The following is a 24757-nucleotide window of genomic DNA, read 5'->3' on the forward strand; positions in this document are numbered from 1 at the left end:
GCATTGGGGAGTTGAAATGTGGGTTTATGAGAGAAACCAACCTGCAAAGCCTGGGCAGAGCTTAGGAAATGGCAGACTCTCCAACTTGCCCCACATCTGAGGACAGCAGGGACAGCGTTGCAAGTGACTCTTACATGGACTGATGCCACCTTCAGTAGATGCTGTGGGATGTGGGAAGCAGTTCTCAAATGAACCTGATGATCCGTGTGTCCATGGGCCCAGCGCCAGGGTCACTGAGTAAAATCTCCTGTTGTGAGGATGACAGAGGTCATGCCATCAGCCTCCTAGAACCCTATCAGGTTTGGGAGCCACTGGGCTAATGTAGTATTCTTTACAGTATATTTTTGTTTTTGCAGAAATTTCAGAGTACCTAATTCTTGTTCTCTTTTCCCTTTCTACTAGGCACTGGGAAATCACGAATTTGATAATGGCGTAGAAGGACTGATTGATCCACTCCTCAAAGAGGCCAGATTTCCAATTCTGAGTGCAAATATTAAAGCCAAGGGGCCGCTAGCATCTCAAATATCAGGACTTTATTTGCCATATAAAATTCTTCCTGTTGGGGATGAAGTTGTGGGAATTGTTGGATATACTTCAAAAGAAACCCCTTATCTCTCAAATCCAGGTATTTTCTACTTTTATAGCACTTGTTGCTTGCAAATAGATGTATTAAATCAGAGCTTGGCATTATTTGTATGGGCTGTAGGCAAGAGTAGGAACAGCGTGCTGTGTTGGGCAAATGGCGTACTTAGGTTAACATTGATAAAACCAGTCTGGTGACTTCCACATTGTTCTAAATTACTTCTTATAGACATTGCTGCTTTGTTCACTGAACTTCTTTGTTGACATACACAGTATCTTTGTTTAATTCAGTGCATTCAAAATTGGACAAGAAAGCCATTTACATCCAGTACTAAACATTACAGAGTTACTTACTGGAGAATAAAAGCTGTATAATTCACTGCCCTGTTGCCTGCAGAGCCAGAGAGCCCAAAGCTAGGGCGTTACCTCAATTTACCTTACCTTTCCTTTTCTAGTATGATTATTATGTCTAGTTAACTCTCCTTGTTCCCTTTTTGTTATTTGTTAATGACTTTGTTGTATCCAGCTTTTTGAGAAATACATATCCTTGAAAGGTCTCATGGTATACATATCCTAATATAAATATTTTTTATATATGCTATATTTCATATAGTATATATATATATATCTGTATATGTACATACATACACATATAACCCTAAAATCATTCAAGAAACATTTTGGGGGCACCTGGGTGGCTTGGTCAGTTAAGCGTCCAACTCTTGATTTCACTGAGGTCATGGTCTCATGGTTCATGAGTTCAAGCCCTGCATCAGGCTCTGTGCTGACAATGGACCCTGCTTGGAATTTTCTCTCTCCCTCTCTCTGTCTTTCTCTCCCCACCCTGTTCATGTATTCTTTCTCTTTCTCTCAAGATGAATAAACTTTAAAAAATGGTTATTTTATAAAAAAGAAACATTTTTGAGCCACTTTTACAGGAACACTTTCACCAAAACACTTTGGCAGTAAGAACAAAAATGATATTTTTTCTAAATTATGCAAACCAATTTTCTTCCCATATTTGGAGAAAAAAAGGGGAAACTAACAGAAATAAAAGATACAGCATAGGGAAGTTAGTGGTATTATAGTAGCATTGTGTGGTGACAGGTGGTAGCTACCTTGTGGTGAACATAGTGTAAAAAAAAAAAAAGAAAGGAATGAAGGAAGGGAGGGAGGAAGGGAGAAAAAGAAAAAGAGAGAGAAAGAGGAGAAGGAAAACTAGGAGCTGGTATTATCCAGAAATAAGGGTTTTCATTAAGAATTAACTGATAAAGGGCTTACTATCATTTAACAATTAAAAAATGATATATTTATTGTTGTTGTGACAATAGGTCTAAGCCATTGGAAACAGTAACAAGGTCAGCCCTGCTTGGCCCTGAGCAGCATGGCTCTGCTCTGAGGGAAAGGTTGTACAGCCAGCCTGGAGACAGGGCAGGCACAGGCCTTCTCTCCTCTCTGCTGGTAGGGGAGGTGGGGATATTCAGGCACTCCAGGTGGCAGGTAGGCATCTGTCCCACAGGTGACCAAGCCTTTGCATACTGTGTGACACACAGTCAATAAATCACTGTTTTTGAGGTCATTATGGAGCCCGGGGGTAGTTGTGGACATGATGAGTCACCGGCTCTCAACATGTTTCAGAAGTGCTCTTCTAAGAAGTGTGTGGTCCCACCAGTGGGACCTGGACAGTCTTAGGCTGCTCTGAACCCCACCCAGCTGACCATAGTCCTCTGCTTCATTCTGCACATGACAGGCCAGCCGGCCGCTGCCTCCCACTCTGGTTGGTGATCCGACCTCCCCCCAGTTTGAGGGGGTTGCTGTGGTTCGGGCCTTCCAGGGGTTTTCTGCAAAGAGGAGCATATGCAGATTGCAGAGTGAACCAGGCTGCATGACTGCTAACAGAACAATTGCCAATGTTGGTAGGCCTGGGGTGACATGGCCCAGTGTTTGCTGCCCTTGCCCCTGGTTCCTGTCAGGTTGGACGCTCCTGCTCTGGGTCCCCAGCTCCCACAGCAAACACCTCTCCCCCTTATTACACTTGTCTCTTACTGTCAGCTTCGTGTGCTGGCCTGAACAACTGAGGACAGAGCCTGGGTCTCTTCTCAGTGAACATCCAGAACCTAGTAGAGAGGCCAGCATAGGATCCTTGGATAAGGATGTGGCCTTGAATATTTGAATTAATTATGTGTCTCTAAAATTTCTATTCTACCCGCTGGCTTTTGAGTTCATTTAAAATAGAATGTAATTAAATGCCATAAGAGAGCTAAGAACGAAGTCAGGGAGTGGGGCAACGTCTTTTAGGAGCAGGGGGTGAGTGACTAGCTTGGAGGTCCTGTAGACTTGAAGAACCTCCTTGGCCACCTCGAGGGCACACAAGCATCCTGGGGCAAAGGTCATTCCAGCGGTGAGGTCACATGCTAGGACGCAAGCCTCACGAGGGCAGGGACCTTATCTGTCTCATTCACTGCTCCATGTTTTGTATCATACCCAGCAAGTGGGAAGTTCTCAATAAATGTTGCTAGAATGAACACATGAGAGCAGGGAAGTGTGGGGGCCACAGTCACAAAAGAGCACATAGTTCAGTTCCTTGGAACACAGGTTCCAATCAGGGAAAGCAAAATCTGGGTGAAGACTGGATTGTAGGGCCTCCTGAATGACTGATCAAGGAGTTCAGGCATGATGGGGAGAAAAGGTTATCCCTTCTTGAATAATCGCCAGTAAGAAAGGAGAGGTTGTTGGTGGAGAGACACGGGGGCTCCAGAAATAAGTCCCCTTTGCTGGGGTTCTGATAGCACCCCATATTAGCCCTTTACTAGGTTGTAACAGAAGGGGGATCTGAAGGGATGATGCTGTCATCGCAGCTCCCAGGAGAGAAAGGCTGAATTGTGTCGGGACTGATCCCAGCACTGGGATGGGGGGTGTGGGGGATAGAACAGTATTTCTAGGGACACTTTCTTTCTACCAAGACCACAGGCCCAGTGCATGGGTTCTTCCTACAGATCTCTGGCCCCTGATCCAACCCCATCCCTCCAGTCCTGCTGCCTACGTACCCACAGGTATAACTGGTATTTCTAGCACATTTAATTTATTTTAGCTAGGTAATGGAATTCCTACAACCCCCTTCAAGGTATCCTGAAACATATCCCATGCTTTTGTATATGTGTGATGACTGATCCCAAGAGGCTCCTGACACGTTAGGAGAATACATTCCTTTGTTCTCAGAGGCATTTCTCTGAACTTTGTCCAAAGACTAGTTACAGCCAAACTAAAGTGGAGAATGGTAGTGTTCTCAGAAGGTCTCAATATTTATTCTTTTTCTTTCTTTCTTTCTTTCCTTCTTTCTTTTCTTTCTTTCTTTCTTTCTTTCTTTCTTTTCCTTCCTTCCTTCCTCTTTTTCTTTTCTTTCTTTCTTTCTTCTCTGCCTTCCTTCCTTCCTTCTTTTTTCTCTTCTCTTCTCTTCTCTTCTCTTCTCTTCTCTTCTCTTCTCTTCTCTTCTCTTCTTTTCTTTTTCTTTCCTCTGAGTGCCTGTGTGTAGGCACCAGGGCTGCTGACAAAAAAAAAAAAAAAAAAAAAAATCCCTGCCTACCTACTGGAGTTTACAGGTTTAGTGGGCAAATAAATGAGTAAGATATTTGGTGTGTCAGAAGGTGCTAAGTGCTAAACAGTAGGGGAACAGCAAGTGAGGCATGGAGGAGGACATACCTTGTCAATTTAAAGGGAGGCTCAGGGAACTCACAGAGAAAGTGACATGGCACTGAGGAGTGACCAGGGAGCCCTGGACTTCTTGGAGTAATCAGCAAGAAGCAGATTATTCTTGATGTTTTCATGGCAGACAATGGTGGCAGAGCTGTTACAACTCCTGATGTTTAAATGTCACCTGTGCGTCAGTGACAGCACTATGAGTCCAACGGCACGGCACGTCTGTGAGTTGCTAATTTTCAGGGTGTGGGTCTGCACAGTCACACCCACACTCACCAGTCTGTCCCATGGGCACAAGCTCCCTTTACTACTACAAGGGGGAGTAAGTGGCCAGAGAAGAATGTCCACAGCTGAGTGCCAGCAATGTGTGACTGAGACCCTGTCTAATGCAGAGCTCAGTACTGCTCTAGTGTCGACCTTACCAAATGAACAAGACAGTTGTCAACTGGTGTGTTAAGCTTGTCATTCAAGGACTAGTTGCCAGCAGAGTTTTAAGTTTGAAGACGGATTATCCTGAACTTGCAAACAAAGCCTTAGAGGTACTCTAGGTTCCTCCCCACCCACCCCCCACTCAGTTTTATTGAGATAGAACCAACACACAGCACTGTATACATTTAAGCTGTGTCAACACCATAACAACATGCATGACATGCATAGCACAACATGCTGATGTGCTCAGGCAAAAACAGATTTTTAAAAAATAGATAGGCTTCCAGATCTGAAGCCTCCTCATAGCTTGAGATTGAATTAGAGCAACAGGGTATCATTCACAACCTTAAACTAATACAACATTAAGTGAATGTAACTGAAGATTATGATGTGAATTTTTATTGGCATTTTAGGGATTTTATATTTAACTTATAAATATGTTTTGGTTTCAGTAACTTAAGAGCTTCGGTAGATTAAGGTGATTTGACTCTATGTGTTAGTATGTGTAATAAGTAATATAATAAAAATTATTAATAAATGTGCATTTTACTTATCTTGTTCCTTAGGAGGGAATTTAGTATTTGAAGATGAAATCACCGCATTGCAACCTGAAGTAGATAAACTAAAAACTCTAAATGTGAACAAAATTATTGCACTGGGACACTCTGGTTTTGAAATGGATAAACTCATCGCTCAGAAAGTGAAGGGCGTGGACATCGTGGTAGGAGGACACTCCAATACATTTCTTTATACAGGTAATTGTTTCAGAAGGATTACACTGGCCACAATGTCCAGATAAGTTACTTTGTGTCTTTGTCTTTGTAACTGTTATTATTATTTTTACTACAATTTAACATATAATATATATTATGTATATTTCTATGATATGTAATAGATGTATAATACACATACATAGTAACTTGTAAATCTTATTCAGAGACATTCCTAACAATAATTTATTGGTTTAATGATTATGTCAGCTCCCATTTATATATGTATATTATAAATATATATAAAATATATGCATAAAATATACATGTAGGGGCCCCTGCGTGGCTCAGTCAGTTAACTGTCCAACTTCAGCTCAGGTAATGATCTCATGGTTTGTGGGATCGAGCCCCGCATCTGGGCTCTGTGCCGACAGCTCAGAGCCTGGAGCCTGTTTTGGATTCTGTGTCTCCCTCTCTCTCTGCCCCTCCCCTGCTCACACTCTGTTTCTCTCTCTCTTTCAAAAACAAACATATAAAAAATTAAAAAAATAAAATATACATGTAAAATAAAAAGATTACTGTGAGGCCCCAGCCAAAAGTCAGTTTATATCAAAAAGCAACATGTCATATAAAAAATTTTAAGCATAAACAAAATAAATAAGGCCTTCATAGATCAAGGTGACAGGATTTGATTTGTAGGTTCACGAGCAGGAGCTGGAACTCTGGGTTCCAGTCCTAACTTTACTACTGTGTACCGGGACTTAGGACTATGAGCGTCCTGGAAGCAACAGGTACTGTTGCTCTTGAAGGCATGCACTCCCCCCGCCCTCCCCCCCACTCCCTCCTTCTCTCTCTCCTTAGTGTTAGGTAGTTTTAGTTAGAAAACCTCTATTTTTTCCTTCTGTTTGGAACCTATAATGTCCCAAAACTTTTGAGTCTAGCTCAGTCAGTCTTTCCTACCATGCCCCCTGCCCACCACCACTACCTGGAGCATTGAAGTACTTTCAAGAATTAGGAAGAAGGGAAGGAGGAGGGCTTGGCTGGTAACTGACTTTTATCAGCAGTGCAAAAGCAGGCTTTGGTGGGGCACAACCCTCTCCTTGAAGAGATTGCTGCTTTGGCCGTCTCTGTGTGGGCTATCTAAGGTGATCCTATTTTTAAAAGATTAAAAATAAAAAATACCCTGAACAGTACAAAAAAAAAAAAGTACCCAAAAATGTTAAAAAAGGGGTTATCACTAAAAAGAGCATACAGGTAATTTTTACTTTCTTCTTCGCACTTCCAATTATTTTCAAACAACGAATGCATGTTGCTTTTGCAATCAGCCAAAGAAACACAAATTATGAAAAGAAAGAAACACAACCTGGGGTCAGAAGTCTTCCTTCCTGACTCACGTCAGAGACCTTGAGCAGGTCACACCCTCTCTGAACCTGTTAGCTTTGTTTCAAAATGGAGATAATACTCAAAGTGCCACATTGTTGTGAAAATGACGTGAGGTGGTGTGTCTACTCCTGGGAGGGCACTTCATAAAGTGTAAATAGCTGTGTTCTGGCATGCAGTGGTATTGAGACTGCCCACCAGTGAAAATATAACAATCAAAATGGTGACACTGGGGACCTACTTCATATAATGCTAAGGGTGCCTGGGTGGCTCAGTCGGTTGACTCTTGATTTTGGCTTAGGTCCTGATCCCAAGTCGTGGGATTAAGCCCCACGATTAACAGTCTCTCTCTCACTTCCTCTGCCCGTCTCCCCTGCTTGCTCTCTCTCTCACTCTGTCTCTCTAAAATAAAAGAAAAAGTAAAGAATGCTGGTATCTACATAATTGATTCCTTACTAATTCAGTTCCTTCGTAAGTATTTTATCTCTTGGTAGACATAGGCTAGAGAAAAATTTCAAACTGGATTACATCCATTAATGGTTGTGATATAAATTAGTGGGTTAAAAATTTTTTTTAACAGACTAGACTAAAATAGGTTAGGCATTTAACATTATTCATATGAACATACATTGTTTCATGGCAAAAGATGTATGTGAGATGGTGAGGACAGCTAGCACTCCCAAGTGCATAGCATGCAGGACATAAGTGTGACAAGAACAGTGGCGGGCACTGGTGGTGATGGGAATTTCTTAGTGTGAGCAGTGTTGCGGTCAAACATCTGGGAGCCATTTAAGTAACTCCGGGGGAGTTAGATGGGCTGAGAGCACCAGACCAGGGAAAATCCCATTGGAGTAAGTCATGGGGCACCACTGGGTAGAAGTGAAGACTCTGGGGTCATGCTGGCTGTGCCACTGAGTGGTAGTGGGATCCTGTCTCTGTCTGATCTCCTCATCTGCAGAGTGAGGATGGAAAAACCCTATTATAAAAGGTCATCATGACTTGACCTATGTCATGAACAGGTGGCTGAGGCCCCTCAGGACAAGGCCTAGTATTTGAGCTGTCCTTATTTCAGTTATGTCCCAACTCTGTGGACGAGATCTGTGAAAAACCCTCCCTTGGTGCCTTTTCTTAGCTTTTCTCTGAGGCAATGTCAAAAAAACACAAGACACACAGCTGGACCTAGACGTCTGCCTCCACCCCCTTCGTCCTGTGGGATAGTGTTTCAGACTGTACCGGCTTCGAACCATACTAAGAAAGGCATTGTACATGATGCCACAAACACACACGCTCACAAACACACACACACATATACACACACACACAAAGAAAACTTTCACGAAGAACCTGGAATGCACTCTGATATTTTCTGTACTACTGTTTCATTTTTTTTAAGTGTCAGTTACCACCCATTAAATTAATTTCGTCATATGGTAGCTGGCCCATATTTTGAAAAACTCAGCTCCAAATCAAGCATGACCAAAACAGTGCATAAACAAGCAAAGGAATCTACCCCTCCTTTCAGATGCTAAAGTCATTTCCATGTTCCTCATGATTTGCCTTTACACCGTCTTACCCAGTGCCGTCCCACAGCACCAATTGATCATCCAGAGCCTTGATGTGTGGCCATCGATTAGTGTGCCCTGATGGGCCTGAAAAGGCTCAGTGATCATGCCTGGCTTCCCATTAATGCTGCAGCCTGTGTCCTTTTGTCCCTGCAATTTTGTTCCAGCCAACAAAGTACTGCAAAACAGTATGTGCCTTTTGCTAAGTAGATGAATTTAGTTGCTGATGAATGACTGGATGAAAGAAAGATTTGGGCATAAATATCATAATTTGTTTATACATAAATCTTGAGGTAGATAATTACAGGCTCTGAAAGAAAACTGCCTCTGTAGTCTTAGTCATTTATTTCACATTTCATGATTGCTTAGCCAGATTAAATTTGTTCTCATGAAAACATTCAAGTTTAATACTCTTCATTTTGAGGGATGAATTTACAATTGAAGGTAATTCCAGGATGCGGTAGGGGATGAAGCATATTTGCTTGTTTAAATAAATTTGCATAGCCTTAAACAAACAAACAAACAAACAAACAAACAAAAATTCCTCTAAATTGTTTTTGGAACTAGCATAACTTAAAGTTAAATATGATAAGCAAATAAAAATATAGTTAAAATAATACATCCCTTGGAATTTTATGTCTTGCCATGCACATAACCCAACACACACACACATACACACACACACCTGAAAGAAAATTTCACAAAAAATCTGGATTGCACCTGATATTTTCTGTTCTGTTATTTAAATAAAAAAAAATTTTTTTTAACATTTATTCATCTTTGAGAGACAGAGAGAGACAGAGCATGAGTGGGGAAGGGGCAGAGAGAGGGAGACACAGCATCCAAAGCAGGCTCTAGGCTTTGAGCTGTCAGCACAGAGCCTGACGTGGGGCTCAAACTCACGAACTGTGAGATCATGACCTGAGCTGAAGTCGGAGGTTCAACCGACTGAGCCACCCAGGCGCCCCTGTTATTTAATTTTTTTAAATGCTGGTTACCACCTATTAAATTAACTTCATTGTACTGTAGCTAGCCCATATTTTTTAAAACTCAGCTTTAAATGAGGCATGACCAAAACAGTGCATGAACTGCTCCCCCTGCAATGTTGAACGTCATTCCAGGTTCTTGTGAGTACAATCATTGTGCACTTGGAGCTGACCCCAAGATTACCTGACTGCTCTCATGTCAGAATGAAGAGAAGGGGTGCCTTCTAGCCTTACAGAATCTGAAAGCTGCAAGGAAGAGAGCTATTCCCACATGTTTTCTCCAAAGGAACTAAATGCAAGATATAGTTATTACTTCTGAAAATAGCACTGTGAGTAAATGAAACTGCAAGAAGGTCGTGTTAAGATGAGAACCAGTCTCTCTCTCCCCATCCCATTCCTTTGGACTCTGCATTTTAACAGGCCATAGTGATAAGACAGTGTTATGATTTACTTTTAATTTGTTATATAAAACCCTGTTCTATAATGTAAAAAGTGAATGGGAAGTCTGGTACCTGGAAAGCTAGTAGGCCATAGGTGTAGCTGGATCCTCTTGGGAAGAGAAGAGCGTGGCAGACAGCTGGGGCATCACTCCTTCCCCTACTCTGTCTCCATCAAGCAGTGTCTCCTGACCTCATGGAGATAAAGCAAAGACATTGGGGCCTGACCCTGCAGAGCAGTAGAGATCCAAAACACTGGATACCTGTTGTAGCTTGGTAAATGTTGAATGAGTGAATGAATTTGTAGTGACTTCATGCCTACTGTACAGGACTCCCTTATTTGCTCCAACCAGCCAGAACTGGGTTCAGGCCAACAGCCTGGACTGGATTTCATGAGGGTTTTGTGCCCACTCTGGGTACGGCTCCATGACTCATCATCTCTTTCAGACCTCCCAGTCATCACTGAATGTCCAAGAGTGAGTATTTGAGCAGTAAATCTGGACACCATCCAGATATGGAGAATATTATGTGGCTCACTGAGTTCCCTTAAGGAAACATGACAGCTAAAGTGTCATGGTGTCACGGTTGGATACAGAGGTAGCCAAGGACACTGTGATTCACCCCTCTGGTTGCCAAAGACCTCTTGGCTGGGAAAACAGGAGAGAGCCTTTGGTCTTAAATGCTTGAAGCTGCTTGGTGTAGCTACACCAGAGGCCAGGGATGGAGCAGCAGGCCTGACTAGCTGGGCACCAAGGGCATGTCGGGCAGTAGTCTCCAAACTGTGCCCTGCAGAGCACCCATGGCCAGGAGCCTGAAGCTGGACTCGCCCAGCACACCTCAGCCTGCACTATGAGAAGTCTGTTTTATGGCTCGCATTGCCCCAAGATTTCCTGCATGCAGGAGATCTAGTTTCTACAAAAAAAAAAAAAAAAAAAAAAGTTAAATCTCTTGTTTTATTTTTTTTTTTAATGTTTATTTATTTTGAGAGAAAGAGAGCATGAGTGGAGGAGGGGCAGAGAGAGGGAGACACAGAATCCTAAGCAGGCTGCAGGCTCTGGACTGTCAGCACAGAGCCCGACGTGGGGCTCGAACTCAAGAACTGTGAGATCATGACCTGAGCCGAGGTCAGTCGCTCAACCAAATTAGCCACTGAGACACCCCCAAATCTCTTGTTTTACACATTTAGGAGATAAATTTAGGCCCCCAATTTAAGCTGAATGTCTGCGTCAAGGTCATGAAACCACACTGAAAGAGAGCTATCACCAAAACCCATTCTCTTGAATCCCAGCCCTGGTTCTGCTTTACAAGCCCCACCCAGCTCATTAGTTGAGAAAATTGAATTGAAAGGAGTTGGAAGAAGGGGTGGGCACTCAGACCCTGCCCCCTCGGGCATATGGATGTCACTACAGGGAAAGCATAGAAGTCTTGTCTGATCCATGGGAAAGTGTTGGCTAACCTACTTAAGCTTAGTCATTTAGCAAACATTTATTGAATGCCTGCTGTATGCTGGGCAAACCCAGGAGACACGGCAGCCCCTGTTTTCCTGGAACTTGTCTTATAAGGGATATCGACCCTGATCAGATTTTTTTAAGTATGCAAACAAATCAATCTCATCATATATAATTACAAAGCATGCTATGAAGGGAGAAGTTCCAGATGCCGTGAGAGCATCTATAGGAAAACCTGACCAACGCTGGGGGATCATCACACAGTGTTCTCCTGAAAAGCTGACATTTGGGCTCAGATCAGAAAGACATCCAGGAGCTAAAGTTGGTAAATAATGATCACTCATCTTGATGGAGCATTTACCAACGTAGGCTTTCCTCACTGCATTAACTTCTGTAACCCACCCAGCAAGCATGGAGGCTGGTATTGTTATTTTCCCCATTTTACAGAAGACTAAACTGAAGCAAAATGTCACAAATGCACATGTAGGCCTTTGGCTCCAGGTGGCAACCCATAGTCCAAGGCTTTTGGAGGCAGGTGTGGCTTGGAAGTGAGAGAAGCTGAGACTGCTGATGCACAGGGCGGTCAGTCTAGATGAAGCTGGCAAGGCAAGAAAGGGCCACATCACATAGGTTATGATATTCTTGTCAAAAATTGTCCTGTTTTTCCTACGACAGTAAGAGATATTTTAAACCAGGGAACAGATGATCGTATTTATGTTTTAGAAACCTCACTCAGGCTGCTGTGTGGAAACTGGATTAGAAAGAGGCAAAGGGGCACCTGGGTGACTCAGCTGGTTAAGCGTCTGACTTCGGCTCAGGTCAGGATCTCGTGGTCTGTGAGGTCAAGCCCTGCGTTGGGCTCTGTGCTGATGGCTGAGAGCTTGCAGCCTGCTTCAGGTTGTGTCTCCCTCTCTCTCTGCCTCTCCCCCACTCACACTCTGTCTCTCTCTTCCTCAAAAATAAAGAAACATTAAATTAAAAAAAAAAAAAAAAAAGAGGCAAAGAAGAGGCATACAGACCAGTTAGGAGGCCATCGCAGTAACCCAGGCACAAGATAATGCTGACCAGGAGTGTGGCTTGCCTGAGGAGAGGTAGAGAAGTAGACAGACCAAGCACTTCCAAGTAAGTTAAAAAAGAGACTCTCCCTTAGAAGCAATGGTGTGAAATATGCTAATTACTAATTACTTTTATCTAGTCCTTTCATAGGAAGTATGGAAGCTCTTTTTTTTTTTTAGTCTACTTAACACATAACATTGTGTTAATTTCAGTACACAGCATAGTGATTCAGCATCTCTATACATTATACTGTGCTCACCACAAGTTGTAGCTACCCTCTGTCACCATATGAGGCTATTATCATATCATTGATTATATTCCTTATGCTGTGCGTTTTATACCTGTGACTTATTCATGTCATAATCAGAAGCCTGTGTCTCCCACTCCCCTTCACCTGTTTCGCCCAACCCCTGCACTCCTCCCCACTGGCAACCATCAGTTTTTTTCTCTATATTTATAGGTCCGATTTTGCCTTTTGTTAATTTGTTTTGTTTTTTAGATTACACATATGAGTGAAATCGTGGTATTTCTCAGTCCAACTTATTTTGCTTAGCACAATACCCTCTAGATTCATCCATGTTATTGCAGATGGCAAGATCTCATCCTTTTTTTATGGCTAATATTGTGTTGCATATATGTACCACACAGGAAGCATGGAAGTTCTTAAACTGGTCCCATACACAATAAAATTGTAGCAAGGACTGCCTTGAAACATTGTATACTATATTTAACCAACTGAAAACCATGTCAAAGGCCTGCTTCTTGGCACCTCTGTCACATGATCCATCATCTTGGCCCCTTCTGCCTACTGGCAGGGCAGTTGCCCAGGCCTGTAATTAGAACTGTCACATTCCTGTGGAGCTGCTGTGGCCAAGGCCCCCAGGGCAGAACCCTGGTGGGTTCCGTCAGGCGTTCACGCTATTCTAGGAAATGCCCCATTTACCAACTCTAAATGTCACTCCACAATTCCTTGGCTTCTCCATGTTTGGTTCCCAGATTATTTACTTACTAGATGGCTGGAATGGAGTTCTGGTGAATAATGTCTATCCTGCCAAGATGACAAATTGGGTTTCTAAAGACAGACATGTGGCTCTGTGCGGAAATAATATTTTGGGCATGAGCATCTTTGGCTGAATAGAATAGTATGGAAAATGTGAAGCCCTGGATGGCTTTCTCTGTTAGTGGTTTTCTAACAGAGCCACTAACTCTGCAGAGACTCAGAGAACATTCAGCTGTGGAGGAGGCAGAGACTAGCCAAACTAGACCAGCTATTTCCTCAGCCTCTGGGAAGCATCCTCCTTGTTCCTGATTAAGTCCCTTTAAGAAGCAGATGATATGTCTTATGTTCTAACAAAAGGAACATCAAGGCCTTTCAGAACCGGAGAATGTCCCCTGTCAGACTGGAGTTGGGGTTAGTAGCTCCTATTTGTAGAGTGCATGCTGATTTTTAAATTTTTTTTCAACATTTTTTATTTATTTTTGGGACAGAGAGAGACAGAGCATGAACAGGGGAGGGGCAGAGAGAGAGGGAGACACAGAATCGGAAACAGGCTCCAGGCCATCAGCCCAGAGCCTGACGCGGGGCTCGAACTCACGGACCGTGAGATGGTGACCTGGCTGAAGTCGGACGCTTAACCGACTGTGCCACCCAGGCGCCCCAAGTGCATGCTGATTTGATGAGGCATTTGACTGTATCCTCGAAATCCTGTTACACTAATTTCAAGTTTGATTATGTCTTTGTGAGGCAGAATAAGAAAGGCTAAAAAAAAAACAAAAAACAGGCTTGCCCTTCTCTGGGGTGTCCAGGAAACTGCCAGAGTCCTTTCTAAAACTGACAGTGCCTTTTCCTCCTGGATGAAGTGTTCTCTGCCATCTCGTGGACGTGTTGGGAACTGCACCTCCCAATTGCACTTGCATCTCTGGGTTCATAGGAGGAACTACTGTCTCTAACCTTCCCCAGGTGAGAAGGTGAGAAGGGGCTACCACACCAGCCCTGGTCCAGGCTCCAGGATTGCCCAAATAAGAACCAATGCAGAGAAGAATGAGGATGATGACTGTGTTAACCTTCCCTGCTCCTCTGCAATGCGTGAGATCATCTATAACTGTTAGGGCTGACACCTGCCAGTCACCCATGAGATTGTACACCACAGGTGGAGATGGGGCAAGCCCTGCACGGGGCCTCCAGTCAGGTGCTTTTGTAAGAGTCAAGTTCCAAAACTTTGGTCTTTTTTTTTTTTCCAGAGGGCGCAAGAAAATGGGAAACTAAAGTGGGCAACAGCTGTTTCCTGCTTCTGAGGTGCTGGTATTTGCTGCACTTCTGCTCTTTGGTATTAGGCTGGAATGGGGGCTGCTCTATAGGACCAGAGAAGGAGTGAGGTTTTCATGACATCCACCCCAGCTTGTCTTAGGTGAAAAGAGAAACCCAGAAACAGCTTGGGGTGGAAAGGTGCAGCACTGGATTTAGTGAGCGACCTTTGGCAACCGACTCTTTCAGGCATTGTGAGACAAGCAAGCATAGACTGTGTTGGGCAGTGGAGAGAACAGAAGCTCCAGTTTCACCCCCGCTTTCAGTCTGCTCTCCTTCACATACCAGCCATACTGCACATAATGCATGTACCAGTGTGACCTTGGGCACATTGCCTATGACAATCAACGTTCTCATCTGTAAAGTGGAGATAGTAATAGAACCTGCCTCATGGAATGCTTAGAAGATTAAATGAGATCTAGTGCACAGCCTGGCTCTGGGCCAGCTCTCATAACCAATCCATGTGAGTAACAAATGTGCTGAAGTTTTCCTGGGCCCTCTGTAAACCTCTAATAGGAAGGACTGGTCGGGGTGTTTGGAGGGTGAGTAGAAAGAGTAATGGGTCAAGGGTATCTGGGTTTTTTTTTATGTTTTTATTTTTGAGAGAGAGAGAGCGTGAGAGAGAGCAGAGGAGGGGCAGAGGGGAGAGAGGATCCAAAGCAGACTCTGCACTGACAGCAGCAAGTCCAGTGCAGGGCTCAAACCCATGAACCCATGGGATCATAACCAGAGCCAAAGTCAGACGCTCAAGCAACTGAGCCACCTATAATCTGTGATTCAAAACAGCCAAACTGGGTCATCAGCTCTCTGGAGGTAAGATGTGAACTGCAGTGTTCCTGAAGGAGCATTGCACTTACAGAAACATGCCAAGTGCTTAGAAGCCAGGGCCTGTGCCCCATACGGCAGGGCTCCCCACCCTTGTGCAAGCGTGTGTCCAGGAGGCAGTGGTGGGGGGAGCCTCTCAGCCTCTGGGTCTGAGTTGGCTCCCAGGCTGTCCCCAGGGGACCCCTTTGAGACAGAAGTCGGCAGAATCTAGCCTGTATGAGGTCTGGCTGGATGAGTAGTGTGCGTGCCAGTTGACTGCCAGGGTGAACGTGGCTCTTCTGAAAAGCACCTAAAGGAATTCCAATTTTAGCAGCAAAACCTGAGGACAGGCTCAGTTGTTTCTACTCATGTTCCACTAAGGATCCTAAGCTCTAGATTGTGCGTCTAGGGTTTCTAGAGGTTGTCATCACCTCATAAGGGAAGGAAATACACATTTATTATCTACTGTGTGCCAGGCACTGTGCTAGGAAGTTTAGACCACCCTGTGAAGTAAGAATCATTATTTCGCCCATTTTACAGGTGAGGAAACTGAAATACAGGGAAGTGAAGTGGCTTGACTATTCTACCCAGCTATTGAGAATTGAGCCTGAGTCAGGATAGAGGTAGGATAATCTTGGCCCCACCGCGTTTTTGTGTCCCCCACTGTACCAGGCGCAGGACCATAGATGTGGGAAGAGCTTACCAAACACTTGCTGAGTTGAAAATGGAAGGATTCATGTGCCAAAAGGGCCTTCGGAAATGGGCAGATGTCCGAGCGCAGCTCTGAAAGACAAGCTATGTGGGGCAGCAGCTAGCACATCATCAATTCAGAATTCCCTGTCATCTGGCCTGTGGCCTGCTGGCCTGCAGCCAAGCTGTGTACAAGGGCTGACTTGATCAGCTTTGGCTCTTCTGTTTTAGGCACTCCACCTTCCAAAGAGGTGCCAGCTGGGAAGTACCCATTCATAGTCACGTCCGATGATGGGCGGAAGGTTCCTGTGGTCCAGGCTTATGCTTTTGGCAAATACTTAGGCTATTTGAAGGTTGAGTTTGATGAAAAAGGAAATGTCATCGCTTCACATGGAAATCCCATTCTTCTCAACAGCAGCATTATGGAAGGTGGGTAAATGATGGCTGGACTTTGTTCTTGTTGTTAATGGTTCAGGGCAAGGCTGTAACACCTTTAAAGAATAGAATTCTCTCTTAAGTTTGCCCTCTTCATGGATAAGAAGATTGAAAATACACTCAAATGCCCAATATCCCATTTGCTTTCCCAGTTCCTCTTAGCATCAGACACCGTGTCACTGCCTCTTGTCCAGGCACGGAAAAGCCACTTAGCTCATGTCCAGAGGAGAGCTGCAAAGGGGTTCAAAGCCCCACCACCAGCAGTGTGCCCATGGCAAGTTGCCCAGTCTCAGTGGGCTTCTGTTTCTTTATCACATGAGGGAGTGTCTTTTTTACTTTTTTGTCTGGGACTCAGAATAAAATACATCTTATGTCACCTGTTTACATGTGGTGTACATGACCACAGCCCTGGGCCTCTCTCACCATGATTGGACCAGGGAGAGATGGGCAGTGGGGTGCCCTGCAGAGCCTGTGCTCACAGCACAGATCATCTCAACAGCCAGAGGGAGAGGCCGGGACTGCACAGCAGAACCTCAGAAGGCCCTGTAGACCTGCCCTGGGGACCTTTCATCATCCCCACTCTTCCCCACGCCCCCCCCACCAATGCTATCCCAAGTGGGTCCACAGGTACTCATTCAGGTGTGATGAGTTGATGTTAGGATACTCAGTGCATCTTTAAGTTCAGATCCATTCCTAGTCTTATTACCAAGGAACAGAATTTTCTGAGGAAATTTTATAGTCAAAACGAAAATGTAGACAAATAGGGTAAAGAAATGTATAGTCACAACAGGTAAGCTAAATGATCTTTGATTCCTTCTCCAAAATTTAGGCCTTAATGGCAACCTGATTTTTTTGTTTTTTTTTTTTTTTTTTTTTTTTTTTGTTTTCTTCTGTTTTACTTTTTTCTAGATCCAAGCATAAAAGCAGACATTAACAAATGGAGGATAAAATTAGACAATTTTTCTACCCAGGAATTAGGGAAAACAATTGTCTATCTGGATGGCTCCACTCAGTCATGCCGCTTTAAGGAATGCAACATGGGCAACCTGATTTGTGATGCCATGGTGAGTGGTCCCCAGGAGTGCTGGGCCTGTGCTTAGAGGAAGAGGGGAGGGAGGAAGGTTGCAAGGAGGGACAGCCTGCTACAAAATTCAAGGTCTTTAAAAATTAATATGCAAACAATAGCTTGGGGTAGATTCATACTGAGTAGTAGTACCTTGGGAAGGGGCCTAAACTATACCAGTTGACCATCACTTTATTGCACAAGAACTGAAAGCTTTATTGATAGGTATTCACCTTGGATGTCTGAATTTTGGATGTTGCTTTCCTTTTGTAAGATGATCTGAATACGTGAAACTTCACTATTCTGAAGATGTAGACATAGTAGATAAAACACATTTGCTTGGGCCTAAATTGGCCAGAGTGTCTCACTGATCTGCCCTCTTGGATCCAGAGAACAAGGCCTTATGTGACTGGAAGCCTCCTTCACAAGCAGAGAATGACGACATGCAGTTATAATAAGGCCTGTGGCTGAATAGATCGCTCAAGAAAACACCCCACTGTCTACCTGTCTACAAGAGACTGGCCGTTGGCAGCCCCTGGGGAGCCATGCTGAACCAGGGTCCCAGGCCAGACTTAACACTCCCACCGAAGTCCGCACCCAGGGGGCTGATTCTTTGTCTGTGCTTGGCACTGTGCTTGGTACCTGGAGCCCAGTGCCTGATGTATATACTCTCAATAACTGACTGCCAAGTAAATGACAATGTCCACACTTCCCAAGGTCAGACCAGTGCTGGCTCTTCAACATTATGCAGTCACACAAAAGAAGTAGCTAAAGACACTTTTCATAGATGCCATGATACTCTACATGGAAAACCCGAAGGACTCCACCAAAAGGCTGCTAGAACTAATACATGAATTCAGCATAGTTGCAGGGTACAAAATCAATGTACAGAAATTGGTTGCATTTCTATACACCAATAATGAAGCAACAGAGAAATCAAGAAATTGATCCCATTTACAATTGCACCAAGAACCATAAAATACCTAGGAATAAACCTAACCAAAGAATAAAAGATTTGTATGTTGGAAACTATAGAACACTTATGAAGGAAATTGAAAAAAACACAAATGGAAAAACATTCCATGCTCATGGATTGGAAGAACAAATATTGTTAAAATGTCAGTACTACCCAAAGCAATCTACATATTCAATGCAATCCCAATTAAAATTGCACCAGCATTCTTCTCAAAGCTATAACAAACAGTCCTAAAATTTGTATGGAACCACAAAAGACCCCAAAATAGTCAAAGTAATATTGAAAAAGAAAACCAAAGCAGGAGGCATCACAATCTCAGACTTTAGCTTCTATTACAAAGCTGTAATCATCAAGACAGTAAGGTATTGGCACAAAAATAGACACATAGACAAAAGGAATAGAATAGAGTACCCAGAATTAGACCCACAAATGTATGGCCAACTAATCTTTGACAAAGCAGGAAAGAGCATCCAATGGAAAAAAGTCTCCGATGCTGGGAGAACTGGACATCAACATACAGAAGAATGAAACTAGACCACTTTCTTACACAATACACAAAAATAAACACAAAATGGATCAAAGACCTAAATGTGAGACAGGAAACCATCAAAACCCTACAGGAGAAAGCAGGAAAAAACCTCTCTGACCTCAGCCTCAGCAATTTCTTGCTCGACACATCTCCAAAGGCAAGGGAAACAAAAGCAAAAATGAACTACTGGGACCTCATCACGACAAAAAGCTTCTGCACAGTGAAGGAAACAATCAGCAAAACTAAAAGGCAACTGATGGAATAGGAGAAGACATTTGCAAATGACATATCGGATAAAGGGCTAGGATGCACAATCTATAAAGAACTTACCAAACTCAACACCTGAAAAACAAATGATCCAATGAAGAAATGGGCAGAAGACATGAATAGACACTTTTCCAAAGAAGGCATTCAGATGGCCAACAGACACATGAAAAGATGCTGAATATCACTCATCATCAGGGAAATAAAAATCAAAACCACACTGAGATACCAGCTCACACTGGTCAGAGTGGCTAAAATGAACAACTCAGGAAACAACAGATGCTGGCAAAGATATGGAGAAACGGGAACCCTCTTGCACTGTTGCACTCGTGTGGCCGCTCTGGAAAACAGTGTGGAGGTTCCTCAAAAAATTAAAAATAGAACTACCCTACAACCCAGCAAATAGCACTACTAGGAATTTATCCAAAGGATACAGGAGTGCTGATTCATAGGGGCACATGTACCCCAATGTTTATAGCCACACTTTCAACAACAGCCAAATTATGGAAAGAGCCTAAATGTCCATCAACTAATGAATGGATAAAGATGTATTTTATATCTATAATGGAATACTGCTTGGCAATGAGAAAGAATGAAATCATGTCATTTGTAGCAAAGTGGATGGAACTGAAAGTTATTATGCAGAGTGAAATAAGTCAGAGGACAGATCATATGTTTTCACTCATATGTGGATCTTGAGAAACTTAACAGAAGACCATGGGGGGAGGGAAGGGGGAAAAAAGTTACAAACAGGGAGGGAGAAAGGCAAACCATAAGGGACTCTTAAATACAGTAAACAATCTGAGGGTTGATGGGGGGGTGGGGGAGAGGGAAAAATGGGTGATGGGCATTGAGGAGGGCACTTGTTGAGATGAGCACTGGGTATTATATGTAAACAATGAACCATGGGAATCTACCCCAAAAACCAGGAGCACACTTTACACACTGTATGTTAGCCAATTTGACAATACATTATACTTTTAAAAATCATAATATTAAAGAAGAATCCTATTTTGAAAAAAAAAATAGCTAAAGAGTAGCCAGTATGGGAATGTTTAGAGAAAAGTCTGGAAGGAAACAAGCTGTTAGCAGTGCTTATCTCTCTTTTAAGAGGCAGAGGCAAGTGTTAAGAAAACACTTGCTTTTGCGCTATTTTTTTTTCAAATGAGAATATATTCATTTTATTTCTTGTTACTAAACACATATTTTTGTAAAAGAAAAGAATGAAACGGATTCTCCCATTTCAGGAGGCCATCTCTGTGCCTCCAAAATTGCCAACTTGGAAATTTGACATGGAGGCCAGGGATCTTGTTGGCTTGAGGTCCTGAGTGGAAAGGTTTTCAGGTCACGCCTTCAGGAGCAAGTGTGGGGCCTGGAGGAGGTGGGGAAGGAGAGGTATGGTGGACCAATTTGCATGGAGGTCCTGTCCTGACACAAGAGCCAGTTTTGCTAATGCCCACTGGCCTGAGAGTACAAGGGTCTTAGGAAAGGGGGCTCAGGGCTACTTGCTTCTAAGAGTCTGACACGGGACTGGTCACTATTTCTTACTTTTGCTTCTCAGAGCATAAAACTAGTTCTGACTGACTATACTTGAGAAATCTCTGGGAACACGGGAGCAGGAAGAAGCAGCTTTATTTCCATGGTAGAGATAACCAAATCCCTAAAACTGATTCTGTGGAAGAAGGTCTAGAATAACTAATGTAAATTCATGCTACTGTTGCAGATTAACAACAACATTAGACACTCGGATGAAGTGTCCTGGAACCATGTGTCCATGTGCATTCTAAATGGAGGTGGCATTCGGTCACCCATTGACGAGCGGAACAACGGTATGCTTCCCAGGCTCAGGGTGTCAGCTCAGGTCTCTCTCTGACCGTGCCCCTGGGTGGCCTCAGCTCATCTGTCCTGTCAGCCATGTACCACAATGTCAGCCTCTCCAGTTTCGGTTAACTGCTACTCAAGTCAGTGCCTAAGCAGAAGGGCACACACATGCTTGTGTGTTCTCATATGTATTCACACACAGAGTGGAGAGCGAGGGTGAATGGAACCCAATCTTGATCTAAACTTCTGACACACAAAGCCAAATACTAATTATTGCTGATTACCAACAGCCGCCTCCTTGATACCTGGAAAGAGAAAGGGACAAACTGTCCATGTTCTGTGCTGGAAAAAAACAAAAACAAAACAAAACAAAACAAACAACAACACCCTACTGGATTAAATTCTTTTAGTGCATTTACAGATATCCAGGATCTTGCATGGTAAAACAAACCAACTAGTCAGATATTCAAACCACTCTTGCAGTCTTCCCTGATCTGCTGTCAAACCAGGTAGTCTCAGTGTAAAGCCCCAAGCTCATCTCATTGTCAAACAAGGACAGGTGGCAGGGACACACTGCCTGTCTGGAGGAACTGAGCAATGCTCAACACCCACTGAAGACCCAGCTATAAGCCAGAGATCCAGGGCAGAGCACTGGTGACTTTGGAGCCACAGCCATTTATGAGCACCTGCCATCTTGCCCAGTGGTTGAGAGCATGGCCAGAGGCCTCTTGAATCCATTCCCTCCCTGAGTGTCAGGAACCACTCACACAGCTGATGCTGTACTAATAGCCTTCCAATAGCCTCTTGTCTCCCTCATCTCCACCAACCCTAAAGGAAGCTGGTCTTGGGGTAATCTTATTCTCAAGCTGTTTTCCTTCTCACCCCATCTACAACTACCGTCAGGCACAATTACCTGGGAGAACCTGGCTGCTGTGTTGCCCTTCGGAGGAACCTTTGACCTGGTCCAATTAAAAGGCTCCACCCTGAAGGCGGCCTTTGAGCACAGCGTGTACCGCTATGGCCAGTCTACTGGAGAGTTCCTGCAGGTGGGCGGTAAGTCACCCTTTGAAGTGAAGTGGGTTTGTCCTGCTGGTTGGCTTAGTTCCTCACTCCCCAGGACCTCCACTTTTGTTTAGGTTTTCCCCCCACCCAACATGAATGCATAGTCTCTCAATGGTCATGGGCTCCCAGACCAACTGAGATTAGGTCAGGGTCAACGCCTCAATGCCTTGGCAATGAGCAGTAGTTGCTACGCCTGATTTGGATGTCAGATAGACTCACTATAGGAGCTGGCCCTCCAGACTCTAAGCAGGTCAGCGGCCTTGAGGTCTAGTTTCTATTAAAATCTTAGTTGTTTAAACACTCAGTATTCTTTTGTAGAAAAAAAAAACCAAAACCACCATTCTCTGTTCTATTCATAATTGCCTGGTACCATGCAGAGGTTCAAAAGAATTCAATATCCAATCAGTATTAGCAAGGATGATGTCTGGGAGGGGCGGCCGACTACATAGACACATCGGAACACCTGGTTCTAGTTCCACTGTGACATGGGACAGGTCTTCAATCTCTCTGGATGTTCTGAAAACATCTGCCCTGCTCATCTCATGGATCACAGTGAAAACTGAATGAAAATAAATGCTTCCCAAATTGCCAAGGACTTGTGAATGTGAAACACTTTTGTCAATAACTTCCACAGTCCACTGAATTAATCGTTAAATTTATAACCTTGATACTGATACCATAATTTGCCCCCCCCTTTTTTTTTTTACTGTAGATGGTGGGCCTCACTTGATAGTGTGATTGCTTTGTCAAGTCCTCCTTCTACAGAACCCCCAACTCTTTGGATTGAGGGGGGGAGCTGCAGATGGTAGTGGAGCCATGGCCTAATGCCTGTGGGGTAACCCACACATTCTGCACTTTTCCAGGAGAGACTTGGGGGGAACAACAGGGTTTTGGTGCTCCATCACAGTGCTGGGTAGTTACATGTCTTGTGAAAGTCATCCAAACCCAAATTATTATCATTTAGTAGTCTTCAAAATTAGAACAAATATTCTGTACCTCTCATCTATTTCTCATTTTCCAAAGCCATTGAACCAAGTGGCTGACCAACTCATTTAGGATTTTAAAAAGATGTGGTTTCTCCCTGCACTGTTACCCCTTGCCCATACTGAGGCAGAGCCAGTTTTCCTCCCAGTGGGTCTCAGACCTCCCAAGACTCAAGGATAAACCTAACCAAGAAATGCAAACGCAATCTAACCAAATGCTGCAATGTCACCTCAATTCTTGCTGAAATTTCACTCAAGCTCAAACTCAGTGAAAACCAAGCCCAGTGCCCCAATTCCATATTTTGGCCAAATCTCTTTCTTAGAAAACAGAAATTTCCCTCTGGATCCACTGAAAACATATTCGTTTCTTTTCTAGGAATTCATGTGGTGTATGATCTTTCCCGAAAACCTGGGGACAGAGTGGTCAAATTGGATGTTCTTTGCACCCAGTGTCGAGTGCCCAGTTATGAGCCTCTCAGAATGGATGAGATATATAAGGTTATCCTTCCAAGCTTCCTTGCCAATGGTGGAGATGGATTCCAGATGATAAAAGATGAAGCATTAAGACACGACTCTGGTAAGCACAAGTGTCTCTTCCTCTCCCTACTCCAAAGTACTCCAGAACAAAACTGGGCCAAAGAGGGAAGCTACTCAGGATGCCAGGACTGCAGTGCCAGAAATCAGATCCTGCCCCTTTGTTGCCGCCTCCCTCCTGCTTTGTTGGAAAATAGCAGCACTGCATTGGAGAATATGTGCCCTACCCCTCTTCGGCACACGTAGCCACCCATCCAAGCCCAAAATGTTTTAAAATTCTGTTAAGTATTGGGGCGCCTGGGTGGCACAGTCGGTTAAGCGTCCGACTTCAGCCAGGTCACGATCTCGCGGTCCGTGAGTTTGAGCCCCGCGTCGGGCTCTGGGCTGATGGCTCGGAGCCTGGAGCCTGTTTCCGCTTCTGTGTCTCCCTCTCTCTCTGCCCCTCCCCCGTTCATGCTCTGTCTCTCTCTGTCCCAAAAATAAATAAACGTTGAAAAAAAAAAATTCTGTTAAGTATGTATAAACAGCTATTTAAATTGTGAAATATCAATGGGTTTTGCACTTAACGAGAAACCTCATCTCTAGAACTTTAGATTGGATCTGGAAAATCCTATAAGCTTTCTTGAAGCTTTTAGTGTGAATAGGTCAGGTAGGAGTAGATGGGCTGTGCTCCCCTCCCCCTTTTTAGCACACTGGGTTGGTGGAGTATTGAAAGGAACAACCACACCTGACCTCAGTATTTTTGGCAGCATTTAGGGTCATTATACTGCAACCTCACTTTTAAAAATCATATGGAAGTCGGCTGATGGTAGATTTGAGTCCCACAGAGGCCCAAAGGATACCATCAGCACAGGGCCATTAAAAAAAAAAAACAAAAAGCAAAAAAAACAAAAACCACTTCACATGCATGAAGTCCATTGATCCATTGATAGAATATGCTACCCCTTCCTCTTCTCTAGGGCAGAAGCCAGCGTGCTTATAAAGCATGTGCACAACTTTGCATCT

General features: G+C 43.8%; 2 protein-coding genes across 3 annotated transcripts in view; one reads left to right on the plus strand and one right to left on the minus strand.

The window, feature by feature from the left end:
- NT5E (5'-nucleotidase ecto) overlaps positions 1-24757 on the plus strand; it is a 53445-nt gene that overhangs the window by 26213 nt on the left and 2475 nt on the right. For both annotated transcript variants that reach the window (XM_043593047.1, XM_043593048.1), the window contains exons 2-8: positions 403-625; positions 5274-5462; positions 16317-16514; positions 17430-17584; positions 21076-21181; positions 22077-22226; positions 23595-23795. In XM_043593047.1, coding sequence (XP_043448982.1) covers positions 403-625; positions 5274-5462; positions 16317-16514; positions 17430-17584; positions 21076-21181; positions 22077-22226; positions 23595-23795 — 1222 coding nt within the window. The remainder of the gene's footprint in view (positions 1-402; positions 626-5273; positions 5463-16316; positions 16515-17429; positions 17585-21075; positions 21182-22076; positions 22227-23594; positions 23796-24757) is intronic.
- The window catches only part of SNX14 (sorting nexin 14), a 101991-nt gene continuing 88559 nt past the window's right edge, over positions 11326-24757 (minus strand). The window contains exons 30-31 of the transcript XR_006299142.1: positions 16099-16576; positions 11326-11828 (exon numbers count right to left, since the gene is read on the minus strand). The gene's annotated coding sequence lies outside the window, so the exon portion shown is untranslated. The remainder of the gene's footprint in view (positions 11829-16098; positions 16577-24757) is intronic.

Source organism: Prionailurus bengalensis, chromosome B2 (assembly GCF_016509475.1).
Source record: "Prionailurus bengalensis isolate Pbe53 chromosome B2, Fcat_Pben_1.1_paternal_pri, whole genome shotgun sequence".
Lineage (NCBI taxonomy): Eukaryota > Metazoa > Chordata > Mammalia > Carnivora > Felidae > Prionailurus > Prionailurus bengalensis.